This window comes from Seriola aureovittata, chromosome 13, assembly GCF_021018895.1.
Source record: "Seriola aureovittata isolate HTS-2021-v1 ecotype China chromosome 13, ASM2101889v1, whole genome shotgun sequence".
Lineage (NCBI taxonomy): Eukaryota > Metazoa > Chordata > Actinopteri > Carangiformes > Carangidae > Seriola > Seriola aureovittata.
The window spans coordinates 15,185,563-15,205,182 of record NC_079376.1 but is presented as its reverse complement, the minus strand read 5'-3'; the positions used below and the strand labels follow the sequence as shown (position 1 = coordinate 15,205,182).

At 39.8% G+C, this 19,620-nt stretch overlaps 4 protein-coding genes across 4 annotated transcripts; 2 read left to right on the top strand and 2 right to left on the bottom strand.

Moving 5' to 3' along the window:
* Positions 1-1,140: 1,140 nt before the first annotated feature.
* Positions 1,141-2,460, bottom strand: acyp1 (acylphosphatase 1, erythrocyte (common) type). The gene is made up of 3 exons (XM_056393556.1): positions 2,340-2,460; positions 2,044-2,131; positions 1,141-1,526 (listed from the first exon to the last, which is right to left on the bottom strand). The coding sequence occupies exons 2-3, from the start codon at positions 2,122-2,124 to the stop codon at positions 1,311-1,313; spliced, it is 297 nt and encodes a 98-aa protein (XP_056249531.1). The 5' UTR covers positions 2,125-2,131; positions 2,340-2,460; the 3' UTR covers positions 1,141-1,310.
* A 65-nt stretch (positions 2,461-2,525) lies between these two features.
* On the top strand, positions 2,526-5,521 carry LOC130180155 (trichohyalin-like). Its single transcript, XM_056393555.1, has 3 exons — positions 2,526-2,653; positions 3,524-5,003; positions 5,332-5,521. The coding sequence occupies exons 2-3, from the start codon at positions 3,642-3,644 to the stop codon at positions 5,413-5,415; spliced, it is 1,446 nt and encodes a 481-aa protein (XP_056249530.1). The 5' UTR covers positions 2,526-2,653; positions 3,524-3,641; the 3' UTR covers positions 5,416-5,521.
* A 201-nt stretch (positions 5,522-5,722) lies between these two features.
* Positions 5,723-14,152, bottom strand: LOC130180154 (serine/threonine-protein kinase Nek9). The gene is made up of 23 exons (XM_056393554.1): positions 13,497-14,152; positions 12,751-12,928; positions 12,594-12,649; positions 12,444-12,514; positions 12,220-12,325; positions 11,569-11,700; positions 11,364-11,474; positions 11,145-11,209; positions 10,974-11,024; positions 10,683-10,875; positions 10,459-10,603; positions 10,155-10,355; positions 9,940-9,986; positions 9,626-9,787; positions 9,425-9,533; positions 9,172-9,333; positions 8,814-8,981; positions 8,672-8,731; positions 8,372-8,559; positions 8,114-8,272; positions 7,882-7,986; positions 7,745-7,798; positions 5,723-7,648 (listed from the first exon to the last, which is right to left on the bottom strand). Exons 1-23 carry the CDS (start codon positions 13,680-13,682, stop codon positions 7,466-7,468), a joined length of 2,892 nt encoding a protein of 963 aa, XP_056249529.1. The 5' UTR covers positions 13,683-14,152; the 3' UTR covers positions 5,723-7,465.
* Positions 14,153-16,847: 2,695 nt separating this feature from the next.
* LOC130180633 (CD209 antigen-like) lies at positions 16,848-19,307 on the top strand. Its single transcript, XM_056394275.1, has 6 exons — positions 16,848-17,003; positions 17,109-17,228; positions 17,415-17,684; positions 17,772-17,935; positions 18,515-18,660; positions 19,027-19,307. Exons 1-6 carry the CDS (start codon positions 16,940-16,942, stop codon positions 19,181-19,183), a joined length of 921 nt encoding a protein of 306 aa, XP_056250250.1. The 5' UTR covers positions 16,848-16,939; the 3' UTR covers positions 19,184-19,307.
* The last annotated feature ends 313 nt before the right edge of the window (positions 19,308-19,620 follow it).

The following is a 19,620-nucleotide window of genomic DNA, read 5'->3' as shown; positions in this document are numbered from 1 at the left end:
TAGCAAGTTTTCTCTTATTCATTCTTATGAATCTCTCCATTCATGACCCATCTTACATTTTGTGTGTAGTTTTATTCCTATGAATGAAGTCAAATTTTCTCTATTCAAATTTCTCATTAAGAAGTGTATAGATGTTAATTTTGTATGTTAGTCTTAGTCTCGTGAATACCACTTTTTAATTTCTTTGTTGCACCCTTTGTAAGTGTAGCTATAACTAGTGGGTAGTGTAGTGTAACTATCAACCTGAAGGTACTTGACACAGCGGTTAGTTTGACTTTGTAATAGTAGGAAAAGCACAGGTGTTACTAATAACACTAACAATGGTTCTGTTGTATTTAAGTGCGCCAGTAAGACAAAACAGCGTGACGGTGAGCCAGCATGCATACTACAGGAACATGATGCTGAAGCAGTTAGTTCATTTTATCATGTACACCTGTGACTTTTTGGGGGAAAAAAGGTCTATTAAGGCAGCAAACAAATCAGTCAACACACCTGGTATTTATTAGCTGTTCCTATAATCTCTGCTCCTCATGATAGTTTTAAAGTAAAACCAAAAGTCTGTAACTGCAAATATGCCTCTGTGTTTTCTTTTGGAGTAACTCAGTTCAAGTCTATGACAGCTTTGTGATTCCTGCACTGACATGACTATTTAAAATGTCTTTTGAAAATATGCTACTAAGAAGCTGGACTAATCCTGCAGTTTATTTTGGTACTTGATCTTAATGAGTATTTCCCCAATGGATCAATTTAAAACAAATTGAGGATTAATACATTCTACATCGTTGTCAGTGTTTGCCCACAGTCGTCTGCAGAGCTCAGTCCTTGCCAACGGAGGGCAGCAGCATTCTGTTGAGTATTAAGTCGTTCTTCTGGCTCCCCTCAGTCTCGTTCAGTTTTTATGGAGCCCGATGAAGACAGTCGTGACCGATTTCAAGGTCATATCATTGCCTGTTTTCTCAGCAGGATTTTGGCGGGGCTCTGGTTTGTTTGCAAATGTACCATTCTAACACACTTACAGTCTTTGCTAACTCATGTGGTCACCTCTTATGACGGCACTGCTGATTTGGCCTTTTAAAATTAAACTCATCAAATAACCACTTATTGTTGTTACTACAAAAAATATTCAAACATGGAGCCCACTGAGAGAGATTTTCCATTTATTAATGTAATAACATGTGTTGTACATGTTAAGGAGACCTAACTTACACACACATTTTCAACTCATGTGTTGCCTTCCTAAAAAGGAAAATACTAAATAAATAACACATCTGCTTTAAAGTTTATTTTACAGGCACAATATATGGGTTCACTTATTTTACTATGTTAAAAGATGAGTGTTCTAGGCTGTCAACTATTTTCTCATTCTTGAACTCCGCCTTGGTTATTTGAGACTTGGGGCTCCCAGTGGATTTCAACCATTCTTGCATTTCTTTCACCTTGTTGCGTGGCCCTTGTAGCTGCCCCAGAACAGTTCCTGCGCCTGTGTTTTGGACCCATCCAACCAGGCCAAGCTTCTTCCCCTCTGCCTGGAAAATGACACAGATGGTTATGATGGAGAACATGGGTAGGATGGGATAGATGTGATTTCATACAAGTAAGAAAAAAGCTGTGCATAAATTATTGAGTAGTAGTTAAGAGTCACATCTCATGGAACAATTGGACAGGCTATTTATTGTTGCCTAATAGGAGTGGGCAGATCAGTCCCCAAAGTATGAATACTACCAATATAATGTTTGGCAAATCATCGGGTAGTAGCCTGTGAATGATGTATTCATCTCATAAATTATGGCCCATTCTTTCTGGCCTTGGTATTATTTGATATCGAATCGGTTTCCCCAGCAAAACATATATTACATAGTAGAAATAAATCTCGACTCAAGGGCAACTTATTAGCTTTTTCAAAAGCTTTCAACTGCTCATCACTGTCTTCATCAGTAAGAATATACTTTGCTGATGGAAACGTTTGAACAAGCCAGATAAGAGGACCTTGGGTTTTTTGTCAAGGCCAGACTGTGTTCATGAAGGCAAGCTCGTCAAGCTTACTTGAGTGTATTTCCGAAAAAATACACCCTGGACTCTGCCAAAAATTTCATAATCCACTGAAATTAAGTCTTCATTGGACATAGTGGACCTAGAAAAACAGAAATAAGACAGTACTTCAGTGCTGTGTGTTGTGTGTAAGGAACCCAGCATCATGCAGGTGCTACATTACAGCTACAAGCTATGCTAACACTAATTCATTTGTATTCAAACGATTTGCAAGCTAGATAATTCGTAGGTTTAGCTTCATATTTAGACTGTATGAATATGAAATAGCTCGCTATCTGTAAGATAATCACCTGAATATCGTTGGAAATCTGTAAGATGACCATCCAGTTCCAACAGACCTCCGTTTGAAAACATACGGGACTCTGCTTCAGGAAGTGATGTTTAGCGGTCCAATCAGGAAACACCCGAGACACTTGGTCTCTAGGCAACGAGTGTAAACTTGGGATAAAGGAGTCCAAACAGTTATTTCGGGTGCTCTCCGATTTTCATCTAAACGCAGTGTTACATTGAATTCAGACGACTCACAACTGAAAGAAAATTTAGTTTTAAATCTGTTAGGAGATTTTAGGAAAATTTGTCAATTACAACTGGAGTACATACACTGGTAAGTAGAAAGTAGCTCGCTAAAAAAAATTTCCCGATATTGACCACTTTCATTTGGGTAGCAACTGTTATGCAAAGAAATCAAGATATCCCATAAAAGCAATGTTTTGTTAAAGTGTTGTATTAGAGACGTTTCTAACTACTTTCCCTTTTTTATTTATGCTGTTCATGAAATGAGACATCTACGGACTTGATAAAAAAAAAAATCCAATCAAGATCCACTTGCTTGTTCTAGTTTCCACCGTACCACATTGTCTTCTACAGCAAATGAACTCATTTGTCATTGAACTGCAGATATTTGGAGTCTCCATTACTTTGAGCATTTCTAGTCCATGTTGGTTTAAAAGGTGAACAGTGACAGCTTATTCTTGACTCTTTAAACAAGTGTTAACCAAACAATTTCCACTTAAGGTCAAATTATTTGCATGTTCTTGAGTCCTTTTGAGTCTATCACAGTCTTCTTCATCGGCAAGCTTAAGCTATTTTTAAGCAGACATAGACAAAAAGTTCCAAAAGTGATCAGTGCTCAACTTAGCAATCGTCTTCTGCTAATAAAGATTGTGTCAATTGTCAATTGTTGTTTTCAAGGCCAAGAATGAAAGGTCAAGTTGTACCTAAGCGCCTGTGCAATGAACTGTCTATTTGTATCACCTGCTTTCACAGTTTGTATGTTACGGGATTGCTTTTTCTGTATTTGCTCTTACCTGATTTTTTTGACTAGAGACTGATTACACTGACAGAACTGCTTGGGTAACTTGAGACTGACTTGGGTCGCATGCGCTCTTATTTCATCCAAATACTCACATACTTGAGTTCTATACTTTTTTCTATTTTAACCTTGCTCTATTTTCCTGCTTGTTTTTTTTCCTAGAAATTATACAAGAAAAAACCTTCAGTGGCTGATGTGGTGGGCTAAGCTGTCTTTTTGCAAAGATCTATGAACCAACAGATCCATCTAAAAGAAATTACCTTCTACAACAATTGAAGTCATGAGTACATACACGAGAAGAAGTCTCAGTCCTCATGGGCAGCATGATATTCCAGGACAAAGACAAGGAAATGTCTACACTCAAGTTCAACATGGCAGGAGAGCAGATGGAGTAGGCCGCCCATTTCCAAACAAGCCTGTTAGCCACAGAAGACCTGTCAACCCCAGGACACAAGACTCACTTGATCTGTATGATTTTGAAAAAATCACTATTACAAAACAACAAAGAGGCTCTTTCTTGCCCCAAGAACATAATTTAAATGACATCAGAAAGACCACTGGATCCCAGCATACAACAAAAGACTCACACGGTTTGCCCAGCGGAGAACTACAGATGGCCAGAGCAATTCATGCAAAAGAACTAATGCTACAGGAGAAGCTATGGAGGGTTGAGGAAGTAATAAGACAAAAGATCCAGAGGGATCGTGTCGCAGTTGCTGCAGGTAATGATGAGATGACAAGTGAGAAGGAGATGCATGATGGGGGACAAGCAGAGAGGGGAAAAGCTCACACAAAAACCAAGCTGTCTGAGCAGCACAGAAGAGAAGCACTGAGAAACGGAGAAATATTGATGCAGGAAAGAAGGAAGGAGGATGTTAAACAACTTAGGAGGAAGCAAGATCAGAGGAATGAGGACAGAATGAAAAAAGCACATGAAGAAGAGGGGGCCAGATGGAAAAGAAGGGAAATAGAAGCTGCAGAGTGTCCCCAGTCAAAACGACCTGGAAATAAAGGGAGTCTTAACAATACAGTAAATAAGAAAAAAGTGAGTGGAGAGCTGAACAAATTGAGATGGGAAAATGTGACAGAGCATATCAGAGGAAAAGGGGATGAAAAAGATCAATACATTAGGGGAAAAGCAGGTGTGGGGCCACAGGATGGACTAGAGGAAGCAAAAGAAAGAGAACAATATAAGAATTCTATAAGCAACATAGGTTGGCCAAGAGAGAAGAAATATATGGAAAGAATATATAAGGACATGCGCTGTTCATATGATGAACAAGACATACCTCAAATAACTCAAGAGAAACTTGCTCATAGACTGGCAACAGAAACCCACAGAGGTGCAGAACGTAAAATATCTTGGGAATCGACTCTCCCACCAGTTTCTAGTCCCCGTCATTTCAGCAGACCGCACAAAGAGAAGCTGGGACTCATGAACAGTACAGACACCAACTTCCAGCTACTTCCTTGCACAATCTGCAACAGAAAGTTTAAAAGTGACAGGTTAGAAAAACATGTCCATATCTGTAAAAAGGTGAGCCGATCACATCGTCAAGTCTTCAACTCCTATGTTAATAGGACCAAAGGATCTGCCATTGAGGAGTTCTGGAAAACTCACAGCAGAAGCAAAACTCCAGAGGTAGGCCAGTAAGATTTTTACCTCTTTAAAGAGCCACCTTACCAATTCATCATGACAACATGGTGACGGGTAGTGATATCATCAGGATTATCTTTGGCATTGAGAATACAAATTGATAACGGAGCCTGCATTACAAGTTGGGTGTATAGAGTTTGAACGCCATCTGCAAGGAGACTAATGAAAAGATCCTCCTGGTTGCATTATGGGATCATTTGGATTCAGTTGCTGTTTTTTTTTCTTCCATTACCCAACTTTAAGGGAATTTAATGCTCAATTATTTTCAGTGAGTATTACTGTCTTTCATTGGTATTTGATGTCTTTTAATCAGGTGTTACAGGAAAAGAGCAAAAGACAGAACCACAAAGCATACGCGAAGGGTCAACTCCCAGCTGGATCTTCACGGCAAAAATGATCCAAGTGAGCCGACATGAACAGACTCAGATGCTTTGGTCCTGGACCAGTTGAACAACAAATCCTCATGTATCAGCACATTAAATCATCCATCTTGTTATTGTCAATCGTCTCTGAATTGTTTGGTTTTTATCCCTTTTGTTAAAGGCCTCTTGTCTCCACTGCTTAAATATATTCCCTAACTAAACATAACTGTGTAAGATAGTTTTTGCTTTTCATAAGGAAAGCCCGTGTTAATATCAGCAAGTAGAAAAGTTACAGTATATTATAGCTTACATTGTGGGAAATATTGACTGTACACACGTAACAACAGACAGATGTTAGTTTTATTTATGGCAAATCAGGAAGCAACAGTGTGACTGTGAGAGGAGTGTTTGTTACTGTTACATCTCCACAATATTTGGTAAACCTCGGTAAAAAGTAAACCACATTTCAAATGCTGTCAACACGTATTAAAAAAAATTCACATAAGCCACGGCATTGTCATATTTACTCTAATTTTGGTTTCAATAGCTCCGACTGTATTTAACGCTGCATTTTACTGCATGAAAACACTGCCAGTGTTATACTGTTGACATCCGACAGTTCACAAGTTAACACAAGTTAAAAGCTTGTAAGATAACTATGACAAAGGGTTTTACACAACACACACAATAAACAAAACCAACTTATCTCAAACAATTAAATGCAATTGGATATTTGCTTTCACAAATAATGCATTTTTTAAAAACATTTCTGAAAGTACCAAAGACAGATAAAATAGTTAAAAAACACAATAAGAAAAGAACATTAGAGCTGCAAGGTCAGCTAATTTATAAATGCTTTAAATTCCACGTTTTCCACATTCTAAGAAAACTGTTCAAGTGTTCATACATATAGATATATAGACCAACATGTGCGGTGCCAACAAGAATTCAAGAGTCAAAGAAGGCAATAAGAAAAAGTAACCTACTTGTTAAAAAATTAATCAGTAGTTTTGTGTTTCACACAAATGCTCTTTATATGACAATAGAACTTGCAAATTTAAACAGTATATATTTGCATGAGATAACTAGAATAAATTTATAATAGCTAATGTGTCTGGTAAATATGACAAAGTAAAGAGACTATATTGTTTTAGGCACTTTAACCTTTTGAGAATAACAGATGAATCTAGAAGAGCACTCAGCGAGACCTCCAAGACAGACCTCCATACACCAGACTTCAGAGAGAGAAAAAAAATTTAAATTCAGAGTAAATGATCCAGATCTGCCACATAATTTAATGGGCTCATTCCTGGCCCATGCCCCATCCCTCCACCAAGTTCAGAGCAAATCAGTTGAGTACTTTTTGCGTAACTTTCTGACAAATAAACAGACACAGGTGAAAACATAACCTCCTTGGTGAAGGTAATTGAAATTATCACCAGCAAAGTGACATTTAAGAAAGCTATGTTTTCACATTAGAAGACTGTGCCAACATTAAGTATGGACAACATACCGGCTACCAATCCAGACAGTTGAAGAAAAAGGAAACCTTAAAACCTTAATGGATGAATCAGCAAATGGTTTCCTATTCGCATGAGCTGGTCTTACCTGTTACATGATAAATACTAATATCTGAGGCAGGAAGGACTGAAGCCTCAATGTTGACATCATTAAAAGTCAACAATAATACCACCAACACATGGACTTAACATTCACATTGCAGAGTAACACTATGATAAGACTGTCTCTCACAGGTGTCAAGGTCCAATGCTTCATGTTGAATCCAGCCAACATTTCAGTCTGTGGAGAAACTAGCCAGATCACTGCACCCAGGTGAACACAAGTGTGCATATGAGAGTGCGCAAGGTATCATACAGTATAACATGTGCATTTAAATGTAATCATGCAACTTAAGCACTCTGCCAAACACGTATACCGTAATGTAACCATTGTGAGTGGGCATGAGGATGCACTCTTCTGCACCTCTAACCGAACCACCACTTCCCACTTAACCAGCTTGTAAATTCAATATGTGCTATGAATTGTGACACTTCTCCCATGATCTTGAAATCTGCAGGTTGCTGCTCACACACTGGCCCCTGCAGATCTGCTCCCATGGTTTGTGAATCCGCCTCCCCTTCCTCCTCCTCCATCCCCGGGCATACGATCCGAGTGATGGTTTCCGTTACTGTCACATCCTGATTCCCGTAGCGCTGAACAATTAATTGCCGCCCAAAGCCTCTCATTCTCCCTCTGCTGCTCACTGACCTAGACATGGCAAGAATACAGGTTATGCTGTTACAAGTGCACATGGATCAAAGCTGGCTCTGAAGCAGGATGTTGGCGTTGAGAAAACTGTCTCACTTGCTTCTCGAGCATCTGGATTCTCATCTCTTGATGAGCGACTGTCTCTCGCAGCTGCAATATAAACTGTTCAGTTAAGTACTGTGGCAAAGGTATGCTCTCATCAGTTCATAATTTGCTTGGTGTAAATTTGATACCTGTGTGACCTCCCAGCTAGCACTGCAGCATACACCCGATTCTCCTTTTTTGCAGACGCGACCCACATCATGTCCATTCATGTTATCACAGCTCATTCGTTTAGTCTGTGGAGACAACCAGAGAGGAAGAAGTTGAAAGCAGACATAAAACAGCAATATTGTGAAATGTTAAGTGTTTATTTAGAGCACATAATGTCTAGATCAGTGAAAATAACAGCTATGTTGGCATTACCGATAGGTCTTTCTTACTGCTGACAGCTGCTGCCGCAGCCTTCAGCTCTTTTAGCTCCTCATAAGGTAGAGTGACGCTGTCGGAGAAAGAAGAGAGCTGGTCAGGAGTGGATGGCTCTGACTCTTCTGGCATTGGGATGAACTCTGCGTCCTCAAGCTCCTGTTGGAATTAGGGCACTGTGAGTCTTCATTCAAATGTTTATCTTTTCTGATTCAATCAAAAGATTCCTTATTCCTTGGTGCTTTCATCATAACAAACCTTTCTAAGCCAGAGAGGGCAGGAGCTGTCCCCAGTCTGATTTGTCATTGACATCATCGGGGTCTCCATGAGGCACTCCTCTGTATTAACTTCCCGTGTACCCCCAAGAACCCTGTCACGGTACTCTGTTGCTGCACCAGGTTCTATGTCCAGATCCACTGTGGATGTAGACGCCTCCTGGCCCAGTGCTTTATACACACAGACAAGGAGAACACACTAAAACAATGCAGACTTCTTGTTCTGGCAAAGAAAATTAACCAGTACGCAAATCAGTGACTGAAAAGAAAGAAAAGCCCTTACCACTACCAACTGATAGCCCACTGCTGTTAGAGCGAATAGTCTTGGAGTTGAGCACTTTCTCTGCAAGGAAGAAAATATATTTATTAGACAGCTGGTTGCTTACCCCAGATTAATGTGCAGGTGTCTGGTTCTGATTACTAACCCATTATGATAATGGTGTGCCAGCCACAGCAAGAGAGGTCTGGCACATGATGGAGGGAACCAAAGATTGGTCTTGGCATGGCAGGGCAAACCTCAGAGCCAAATCCCTTTTCATGGGGCATTCCAAGTCGCCCGTTTCCTGCGTTTCCCCATGCAAAGATCTGATTGTCTAATAGAAAATAAAGACGATAAACACACGGGACCAAAAGTCTGCAGCAGTCTGTTCTTGGGAGAAATTAAATTGTCACACAACCGGAAATATTTATATAGCACATATATATATATATATATATATGTGTATGTATGTATGTATGTATATAATTGCCATAGATACCCTGCAGCATTGTATGTGTTCTCACCTTCAGTGGCTGCAATGGTGAAGCCATCTCCACAGGACACTTTAGTCACTATCTTCCCTCCAAAGGGTCCAACAAGGACTTGGACACCATGATGTTTCTTAAAGTCCTTTACACCCAGCTGTCCATACTTGTTGCAACCAAAGGTGATCAGACGACCACGTTCTGTAAAGTCAGAAATCATATGAAATGACATTTCTTTGAAATGGTGACAATTATCACCTGCAAGAGAACTAATCTACTGTTTTTGCAGTACCATCAATTGCAGCTGTATGGGTCTTCCCTGGAGATATGGCCTGGATCGTGTATCGCGACAGCTGCTTTACCAAGGTCAGTGTGGTGATGTACGGGATCCCCTGGTAACCCTGGGTTGGTGAACAGGAAAACCAACATATAAATACAGCTGCGTCCCCTAAAGTCTCTAAAATAATACAGCCCTTTAAGTATAACCCAGTACCTCTCCGGGATGGTTTTTGAGACCAGAGATTCCCTGGTTCAGGCCAAGCTTGTTGAATTCATTGTTTCCACATGCTAGGACTTTGCCGGTTTCTGTCAAATAGAAGGTTCCATCGCTGCTACATGACACTGAGGAGATGATCGCACCTTTAGGGATCTCCACCTGGGAAAACCAGAAAACAGACAGTACTTTTGAAATAAATAGCTACAAATAAGATTATTGTATCATATTGCTTGAAACACTTTGTATCTAACTGGCTCCTGTAAGGCTTTAGTACAGTCACAAATATGCCAGAATGAGGAACAAAATCTTACTTGCATCGGAGAAGAGAAGTCATCCTCACATTCCAGGCCAAGACGCCCTGCAGCAGGAAAACAGAGCAATTTTCACAAGGAACACTTAGTATTACTGTATATTAAAAGGGCCACTGTCTCCACCTGCAGGCTACACATATAAGAGCAAAAACAACCTGGCAAAAGGCTTAACAGCATCAGCACAAAAAAACAGTACATACAGCAAGCCTATGTACCATACTCTCCGCAGCCCCAGGAGTAGATTTCCCCACTCTGAGTCAGGACCACCACATGGTTGTCCCCACACGAAACCTGATGGACAGGCCGCTCCTCAAAAAACTCCAAAAGCACTGGCTCCAAAATCTCAATGCCGTGCTCGCCTTCCACTCCAATGCACCCATAATAGTCTGACCCAAACATGTACATCTGGTCCTCATCTGCAAAAGCAGCAGCAGAGTGCTCATTAGAAAAAATATGACTTTACAAATTTCTTTTTTTCCCCCCCAGTTCCTCTTTCCACAGGAAGCTTTCTTCACTCACCGGTGACACAGGCAGTGAAGTCAGCCCCGCATGCCACCTGTCGGATGGCCTTCCCCTGAAGCTTCTCCACCCTCTTTGGCTGCCGGTACGAGGCCTGGTCTCCATGTCCCAGCTGGCCCACCATCTTTGCTCCACCTTGGACATTCTGAGTAGAAAGATGATAAAGTTTCTTGTAGTGAACCACAGGAACAACTAGATTCATTCCATCTGTCCCAGATACTCACAGCCCAAGTGTAAAGCTCCTTTTCCACTGTCACCACTGCAAAGTGACTCTCTCCTGCACACACATGTTGGGCGCTGCTGCCTCCTTTAAACGTGTCCAGTTTTTGCGGGGTGAACTTCCCTCCCCCCCAGAAGTACACCTCCCTCGAGCGTGTGGTCACCACGGCAACAGGGGTTTCTGTCACTGTACTCAGCCTATGGTACAGCCACGACAACAAATCAGGTATAAACTCATACTTAAGGGACGACAGACAGGCTATTACAATGGAGAATATCAAACAAGTATAACTTACTTAGGTTTCTTCATCGCTGAATTCAGCAGGGCAACACGCTCTTCAAGCTCCCTAACAGAGAATGAAGTTGCCATGGGTGTTTTGACTGTATATTCATTGCATCCAACATAATCTGAAATATTTTCTTATCAAGACAATCAAAAAACACTTTTTTCATTTCACGTAACTTACTGTCGGCAGCAAGAGATGTATGGCTGGTCCAGAATTTGCTCAGCTGTAGGCCTCTTTACAGGATCCTGCGACACAAAAAAAACACAGGGACTTACATTGACATTGATATCCCTCATGAAGGCCAGCTTTTTGATTAGGTTGCAGCATTATCCCTGGCATCAAAACCTTTCATTTTGTAATGATTGGAAACAGGAACATCTGATTATTCCCCTGACTCACTTGATCGAGGCACTCATACACCAGCTTGATCAGTGCAGACGAATAAACATCTGAGTTCACATCCATTGTCCAGTTGCCCTGGACTATTTTCACACAGAGGTTCAAAGGGTTCTGTATGGACACAAAGGCAATCAACTCATTCTGATGAAATAAATCCAATCTTCTGATTAATGCAAATAATTAAAACAATTTTTAGCAAACCTACCGTTGCATCAAATGTTCTTGTAAGAGTTAAGACTTCAAAAAGTACACAACCCATGGCCCAGATGTCTGATTTGAAGTTGTACTTCGCTCCCTGGCACAATTCAGGTGACATGTAATATGGAGTTCCCACACACTGGATTTACAAAGAAAAAGTGCAAAAACATTAGTAAAACATGTACCTGAGGTGATGCAGAAGGAGCTATGCCATGAAATTGTGTAGTGCTATACCTCAAATAGTGAGTATTTACAAAGTAAATTTGCGGTCAGCAAACACCCACAGCCTTTTATAATCTGTGATCAACTATCAAGACTTAAACAACCAGAGCATCCAAGGTTGGCGAGAGAATATTAACTGTACACACTCACTGTATTTGTAAGGTACGTGTTTTCATCTCACTGTGTTGGATGTGATTAACTAATCAACAGTTATACCTCAGTTTCAAAGTGTAAAGACACTATGCTTTCCTCTGGATTTATGTTGACTGGGGTGCTAAATAATATGGCAACACCTAAAAAAAGATAACACACACACTCAGGAACCACATAACAACTACACCGAGAGTCAATACACTGAAGAGAGTATTTAACCACTGTGTCACATTCAGTTAATATTTACTAAATCAAAAAAAAAAAAAAAAAAATCACAACTTACAGTCTCTGCCATTGAAAACTCAGAGTCTAGCTTCTTTGCAAGGCCATAGTCACCCAGCTTGATGAGGTCAGTCTTGGTCAGGAAAATGTTCAGAGTTTTGATATCTCTGCAATGAAAACAGAATGGTTCCATTACCAAAAAAAAAAAAAAAAACACTAAATAGAAAGTCATGTTACCTGCCAGATGTTTTCAATAAGGGTATGAAAATGGGCTGAAGATCTAACCTGTGTAATATCCCTGCCTTGTGAATGTGGGCCACTGCTGAGGCAATTTGGTACAGGTACCATATGACCACCTAAAGAAACATGTGAAACGTAAGGATATAATAGTCTGTTTTGCATAAAGTAAACCGGCGTGCAATGTTGCAATCATACCTCCTCAGTGAAAAGTTTCCCCTTCTGTTGGTTGATTTTATCATACAGATTTCCTCCTGTGATGACAACACTGTTTAGCATTCTGTCACAGCTGAGCAGCATTCAAACTAATCTTTATCAAATCTTCAGAGTGGACACTGACAGTGTATTTTCTTACCATTGCAATACTCCAACTCAATGAGCAGAGTGTTTTTATCCATGAAGTGGTTGAAGTAGGCTATGATGTTGTTGTGCTCCAGGATGGAGAGGATGCTGATTTCATTCATGACATCTCTGCGCTCCTTTTCTGAGAGCGAGTTCAGCTCCACCTCTTTCCATACCACCAGAGAGTTGTCCTTGGAAAGCCAGAGGAGACATGTCATTTAGTAATGCTAGTAAAGAGTCCCAAAATAGGGTGACTGAAACACACAATTATGCCTTTCTACTGTTATATCTACCTGAATAGACAGTCAAGGAAAATCGTCTTTTCTGATATATAATTACTTCAAAACACATTCTCTGGAGGAAGGGATGGCAGTATGTGCGGCCAGGATAAAGAAGCAAGGCATGGGAAAGTCATTTATCTTGTTCACACTCAAGAATTTCTCACAGGGGTATGGAAACAGGGGAACAGTGAGGAATTCAGCTAGCCAGACACATACTGTACAGTCAATCACAATAATCCACAGAGAAAACAAAGATGTAGCTCTATTAACTAGACATTTCTGATATAAAGTACTGTATGTAATCAGTATGATTTCAAAGTAGGCAAGGGTTCTCATCATTTCTGAATGTGAGACCCCATGTTTGTCCAAGAAAAAGTTGTAGGGACGTTGTAAACTTGAATAAGACACGTTTTCCTTGTCATGTTGTTGTTATTACAGTGAGAAAGCAAAACTGTGCTGGGACTGCAACCCGACTTACCTCCGTTCTTCTGTACAGAGTTGCTTCACCAAACGCCCCTCTCCCGAGGATCCGGATAGGAATGTAGTGCAACTTTTCTTCTTCGCCATTAAATGTGCCCAACGCTGATCGCTCACTGACCACAGACCCGCCGCCCAAATCTGAATTTAGCGAGTCGAAATGTCTTTCATAGTCCTCTAGTGACATTTCTGTTTAGGGACTTGTTAGCAGTGATGGAAATAACCCGCACAGGCCTAACGACAACTCTTTCTGAAAGCCCACTACAAAACAACACATGCGTCAAACATGTTATCCGTGTCGGCTACAAAAAAGACCTGTCAAAGTACGAGTACAACCAGATGCCCCGAGGCCACTTACAATATACAATGTAAGAAAAATACAACGTATCAAAATGCGTGCAACTAGTGGTTGTACCAGCGTCAAGTAGGGCACAACAACAATTAGGACGTTCAGCCAACTTTTTGAATTTTCAGAATAAAACGCCTACCCCCCAGGTGTGTTGTCGTGTATTTTACGATGAAATCCAGAACAGTGCATTTCCGGTTATGTTTAAGTGTCTGTTTAGCTTGACATGGCTGACAATAACAAGAAGAACGTACAGCACCGCTTGACACAGTAAAATCCTGAACTGATTTGGAAATGTTACCCTACTAAAAGAGGTTGAGTGAGTTCGTCTAACAAATACACAACTACACATGTGTTTAAAGTTGGTTGAACTCGTCTGACACTCGACTAAGAGGCAACAACACACCGAAAAAAATCGTCCATCCTTTCCTGGCGCTCAAACCCGGAAACTGTCAAATTAAACGGTGTCCTTATTTTGAGGCTTTGTACTCAGTATGTTTGCTCTGTCCTTGCCACTCTTTATTTAAAATTAGACGGTGCACAGGTAGGAGATGTAATTCAAGCACTATAGCTATCCATATTTATTTTGTATTTAAGTTAACATTTTTTAAAGTTTTCACGACTGCTGTGGTGCAGTGACAGTGATTTTACAGATGGTATGACACTTCAAACATCTTTTACAATAGGGATTTGTAATGTGGGTAAAATCCTGTCAATGTACGATTAATTTCACATTTAGATATATTTAGATGTCAGTAGTACATTACCATCATCATTATCAACTGAATACCTGACAATACAAGGCACTATATTTCTGTATTACAATACAGAAATAATATAAAAATTCAGGATTGTCATAAAGCTGTCATACTCATTGATTTAAAACACTGCCTACAATAGTTTTTTCTCAGACATATTAAAGAGAGACCTGTATCTGAACCTGGTCAGTTATGTTCTGGTTACCTTCAGTGTAAGAAAACGACACAGAGAAGTTTGGTACAGAAGCAGGATATGTTCCACACGTGGTGTGGAGTGAAGGGGAAGAATGTAGTAAGAAAGGCCAACTGCGCCACCTGGAGAATCACACCCCAGGATACACTATTTTTAAACCTTAGCTGTTTGTTAAATGGATATCAGGACCCAGGCTCGTTAACTGATAAGACAAGAGACGTGTTTTTGGATTCAACCAAAATATTTTATCAGAAACAAAAATGTCAGATAGCAGGGACTGGAGCTGCTGAAAAGGATCATTATATTAAAGGCAAATGAGAATCAAAACAAACGTAAGGAATAAAACAATTTTATTCAATGTATCGATTTCTTAAAAAGGTGGGATACAAGATCTTCAAATTTACAAGAAATTTACTAAGGATTGACATGAAACAAATGAAACCAATAATGCAAAATAAACCAAGTAAGACAACTAAAGCAAAACAACAGGAGGTGAACCTAAAAAGAAAGAAACAGAATTAGCTGGCTCATCATGCTGTATAAAGTTATCATTTGAAAAAGGGGCACTACTCACCACCTCTGGTATGGGGCATGAATGGCCCTCTATTGATCAGCCACTCTACAACTGCATGAGGAGGCAACCCTAAAATAGAGGCAATGCAGGTAAGTGGCAAGGTGACTGGTGGGTGTAAATTTTATTTTATTTTTTTTAACCAATTACCTGCAGCCAATGCTACCAGCCACAATTGACAGGAACCAGCAAGAAACTTATAGAAGCCAGCAGGTGCCCATTATAACCTGGCCAAGAGGAGGGCGTTGGCTAGGAGAAGGAGTCATCCCAGGGCTGCGTTCACAGGCCCTACACTTCCTGAAAGCATTCACCACCACACAAAGCAATACAGTAATGGAAAAGAGAGGGATGTTTCAGCAATCAAAATCCACAAAAAGAGTGAAGAATGAAGAGGTTTTTGGACTTGACCAGGAATTAGGAGGATGCTGTACAGAGATGTCTACATCACAAGCCCTTAAACACTATTTCCACACAATGATTCACCTGCTTAATGAAATGGAAACCAGCTCCTTTGCAGACACTGCCCTCCAGTTTACAAAGGTTTCCCCCCTGCATAATTTAGGTGAATCGGATGATTCTCTCATCGACACTGAAACAAGGGATAACAGCGACTCGGCGACAACTGACTGGGTGACAACTCAGAGTTGCAGATATACAGAAAATCTAATTACCACCCATTTGTCAGAAGTGCAATTTTTTTTTCTTGCTATCAAAGCAGGAGTATCCCATTCAATCTTCAATAATCTCTTGAAGACTCATCTCCTCTGAGAGCACCTCCTCTTCTAACACCCCTAACATGTCTAACTAGCACTTACTGTAGACTTTCAGATCACGTCCTTGCCTGATCTCTTTGCATGTCACCTTATTGTATAGATGTAGTATTTAGTACTTACTTAGTACCTACTGCACTGAAGCTTTAATGTTGTCCCTCACTTGTAAGTCGCTTTGGATGGTCTGCCAAATGAGTAAATCTAAATCTAAGGTTTTAACTTCATTAAATGAATAGTCATTAAGTAAATAGATAGGCCTTTCCAATCTAAACACACTGATACTAAACTAGTAATGGCTTTAGTTAATTGCAGTTTCCTAAAACATCTAAAATAACACAGTGCAAAAAACATACAAGAGACAAGATAGCAGGAACACATGTTAGCAAACACTCACACACACACACACACACACACACACACACACACACACACACACACACACACACACACACACACACACACACTCACACACGCACAGTTTTGTAATGTTGACAAAGCAGCTACCCCACTGCCTTGGTGCATTAACAAGTGACACACAATGAAAATTTCTGATTAAAAACCTGAGGACCTGAGGGATATCCAAGAATTTTAAGAACTCAAAATCAGAGAGTAACAAACATTTGAAGACTTTCAAGAGACATTTTCATATAAATCAGATAGAAACACAAGCACACATACACACTCACTCTCTCTCTCTCCCAGACACAGTTTTGTAATATTGACAGAGCAGCTGCCTCACACAGATAAAAGTGACATGCTTTGGGGAATCCTGAGTAGAAACCTGAAGACCAGAAGGCTATCCAGAGATGATTTCAAATGAAGAAGGCAGTAGAGATGGAAAACAATTTCAACATAGCACAAGAAGCGAAGGTTGGCTTGTGTTATTTAAACTTCCTTCATATTACTTTTACTAAACCTTCTGCATTGTTATCTATCGTTTACTTTGAGGTCACATCAAAGTATCTGTTTGTTCAGGATCTGTCTCCACGATCAGAGTTGGGTCCAGAAATCTTCCACTGTATCCACTTGTTATCGTGTGTTTAGGACTGCTGAACACTATCCTGCTGTTAACTTCTATCGTTATTGGGATTTACTGTGAGTACAATTGATCCAAAGAAGTTGTTGAATCACTTCTTCACTTATTTAGAGTCAGTTTGGCATACAATGTACTAAACAATTCATTAACTAATCTATGTACACCACTTTTAATAACTGTATCTACCATTTCTATACCCAGCGATATGAATTGTTAAATCTCCTTCTTATCTCTCTTAATCACAGGTGGCAAAGTCAGTGAGGAATCCACTCACCACCAAGTAGGCTTAACAGAACAATCACTCTTAGTAGAAGTGAATCAACTTCTGATAATTAAGAATGAAGCTTTAATGGCTCAAAAAACTGCTGAACAAAAATTACAGCAAGCGTTAAGGAGACACCAGCAACTTAAACTGCAGCTGGAGCAGAACAAGACCGTCAGTGACAGGTTTGAGAGGCAGCTTGAGACACTACGAGTGGAGAAGGCAACGCTAGAGTCCAAATCATCTGATTTGCGTGAGAGGCTATTGCATGAATCTTTAACACATTTTGGAGTCAAACCATTTCTTCTTGTTGTGCCTTTAACTGATCTTCTTTTAACAGTGGAAAACTGTGGACGATGCCCCCCAGGATGGCTTTTATTAAACACATCGTGCTACTTCCATGCTAAAAAACCATCCAATCCCCCAATGACCTGGAGATCCAGCAGAACAGACTGTATCAGCCGTGGGGCCGACCTTGCTGTGATTGATACCTGGGAAGAGCAGGTGAGTTGTATGCTGTAAGCCAGAGGGGAAATGGAGGGCATATAGGCTGTGATATTCTTTATATTTAATGAGACTTTAAATAAAAAGTCTGTTATCTGCATGGCACAGGCTGACAAAATAATTAAGGCCCCTTCACAACCCTCTAATGATTGATTGGAAAATTTGAACTTTTGACTCAGCCCACCAAAACTCACCAGGAGATACACCACCACCCATACTGCTTGGCAAGAATTAAAAAGTATAAATGGATTTGATTATTGTGTTAACAATCATAATTTGTGTAACTATATGAAATATATATTTATCATTATAATAATTACATAATTTTTATAATGTATAATTCATATTAACACAGTGTCAGATCAGGTTTAATGGTCACTTCATGACTGTATGTAACTTCAAGAGTGTGTGACTGTGTGTTGGACAAAATGCCAGAAACATAATATAGTACAGCACCACCACAACTAAAATAACTGTATTGCTCAGCTAATTGTATTTTTCATGGTGAACTCACTGTAGGCCTTTGCAAACTAGTATCAGCATAAGATCAAAATTCAGACTTCACCTCTGTTTATCTAGGTAAATATTTTTGAGCATCTGGTAAAACAGGAGTCACGCTGGAGTCGATCATCATGGAAATCGTCTGTGGGAATTTGGATTGGCCTTACGGATATTCAAACAGAGGGCACTTGGGTGTGGGTGAATAATGTGATTCTGGATGGAGGGTAAGAGGTTTAACACTTACCATGCAGTCTATGTGTGTTAATGAGTTTCAGATCAGTTGATGTAAACATCATAACCAAGGATGAGCAGTAGTTAGAAATTCATGGAATAGATGTAAAATTAGGTATTCATTTATTATTTTTAATTTCTAATCTTCCTGTATTTTTAATTGTGAAAGAAACACACACAATATTATCACATACTGATTAATACATTTTAGCATATCAAAGTGTCAGACAATTTAACATTTTTATTGGTTACCTGCTAACTTGCAACTGTTCGGATTCAAATTAGTCCATCAGAAAATCATCAACAACAGCAACAAAAAATGCATTTACAGTAAAAATATAACTTGAGTCTTGCTTTAGGTACTGGATGCAAGGGGAGCCCAACAACGATCAAGCGGACATTGAGGATTGTGCAGCACTTAGGAACAAGGAAAATACTATGAGAACGTGGTTTGGGGTAAATTGTCAAGTGCGCAAGGAATGGTTGTGCGAAATGGCACCCAGCAATTCAGGCTGACTTTAAGTGTCAAACAAATCATCATATGAGGAGAGAGGACAAAAACCCAGTTGTCCTTCAAAGCAAAATGTGTTGTTTGTTGATTATTTACCCATGAATAAATGCCTTGATTACATATAAACAACAGTGGCAGTTGTCCTTTAAGAGAAAGCAGGCTTAAACCAATGAGGGACTTGAAGGTTTATTATACATATACATATACATTTACATATAATTAGTTTTTACTCTGGCAAATCTAAAACAGCAACTTTAATAACAATTCACCCAGATATGGATTTTGTAAAGTTAAATCACAATAGAGTACTGCAGGGATGACACATTTTTGTAGGTTAACCTGGAAGTTAGCATCACCTAGTTCTCTCGACAAAAAGCCAATGGGATTTTTTACATTGGTTTTTGAATTACTGCAGAAAATAATATGATATGTAGCCTTCATG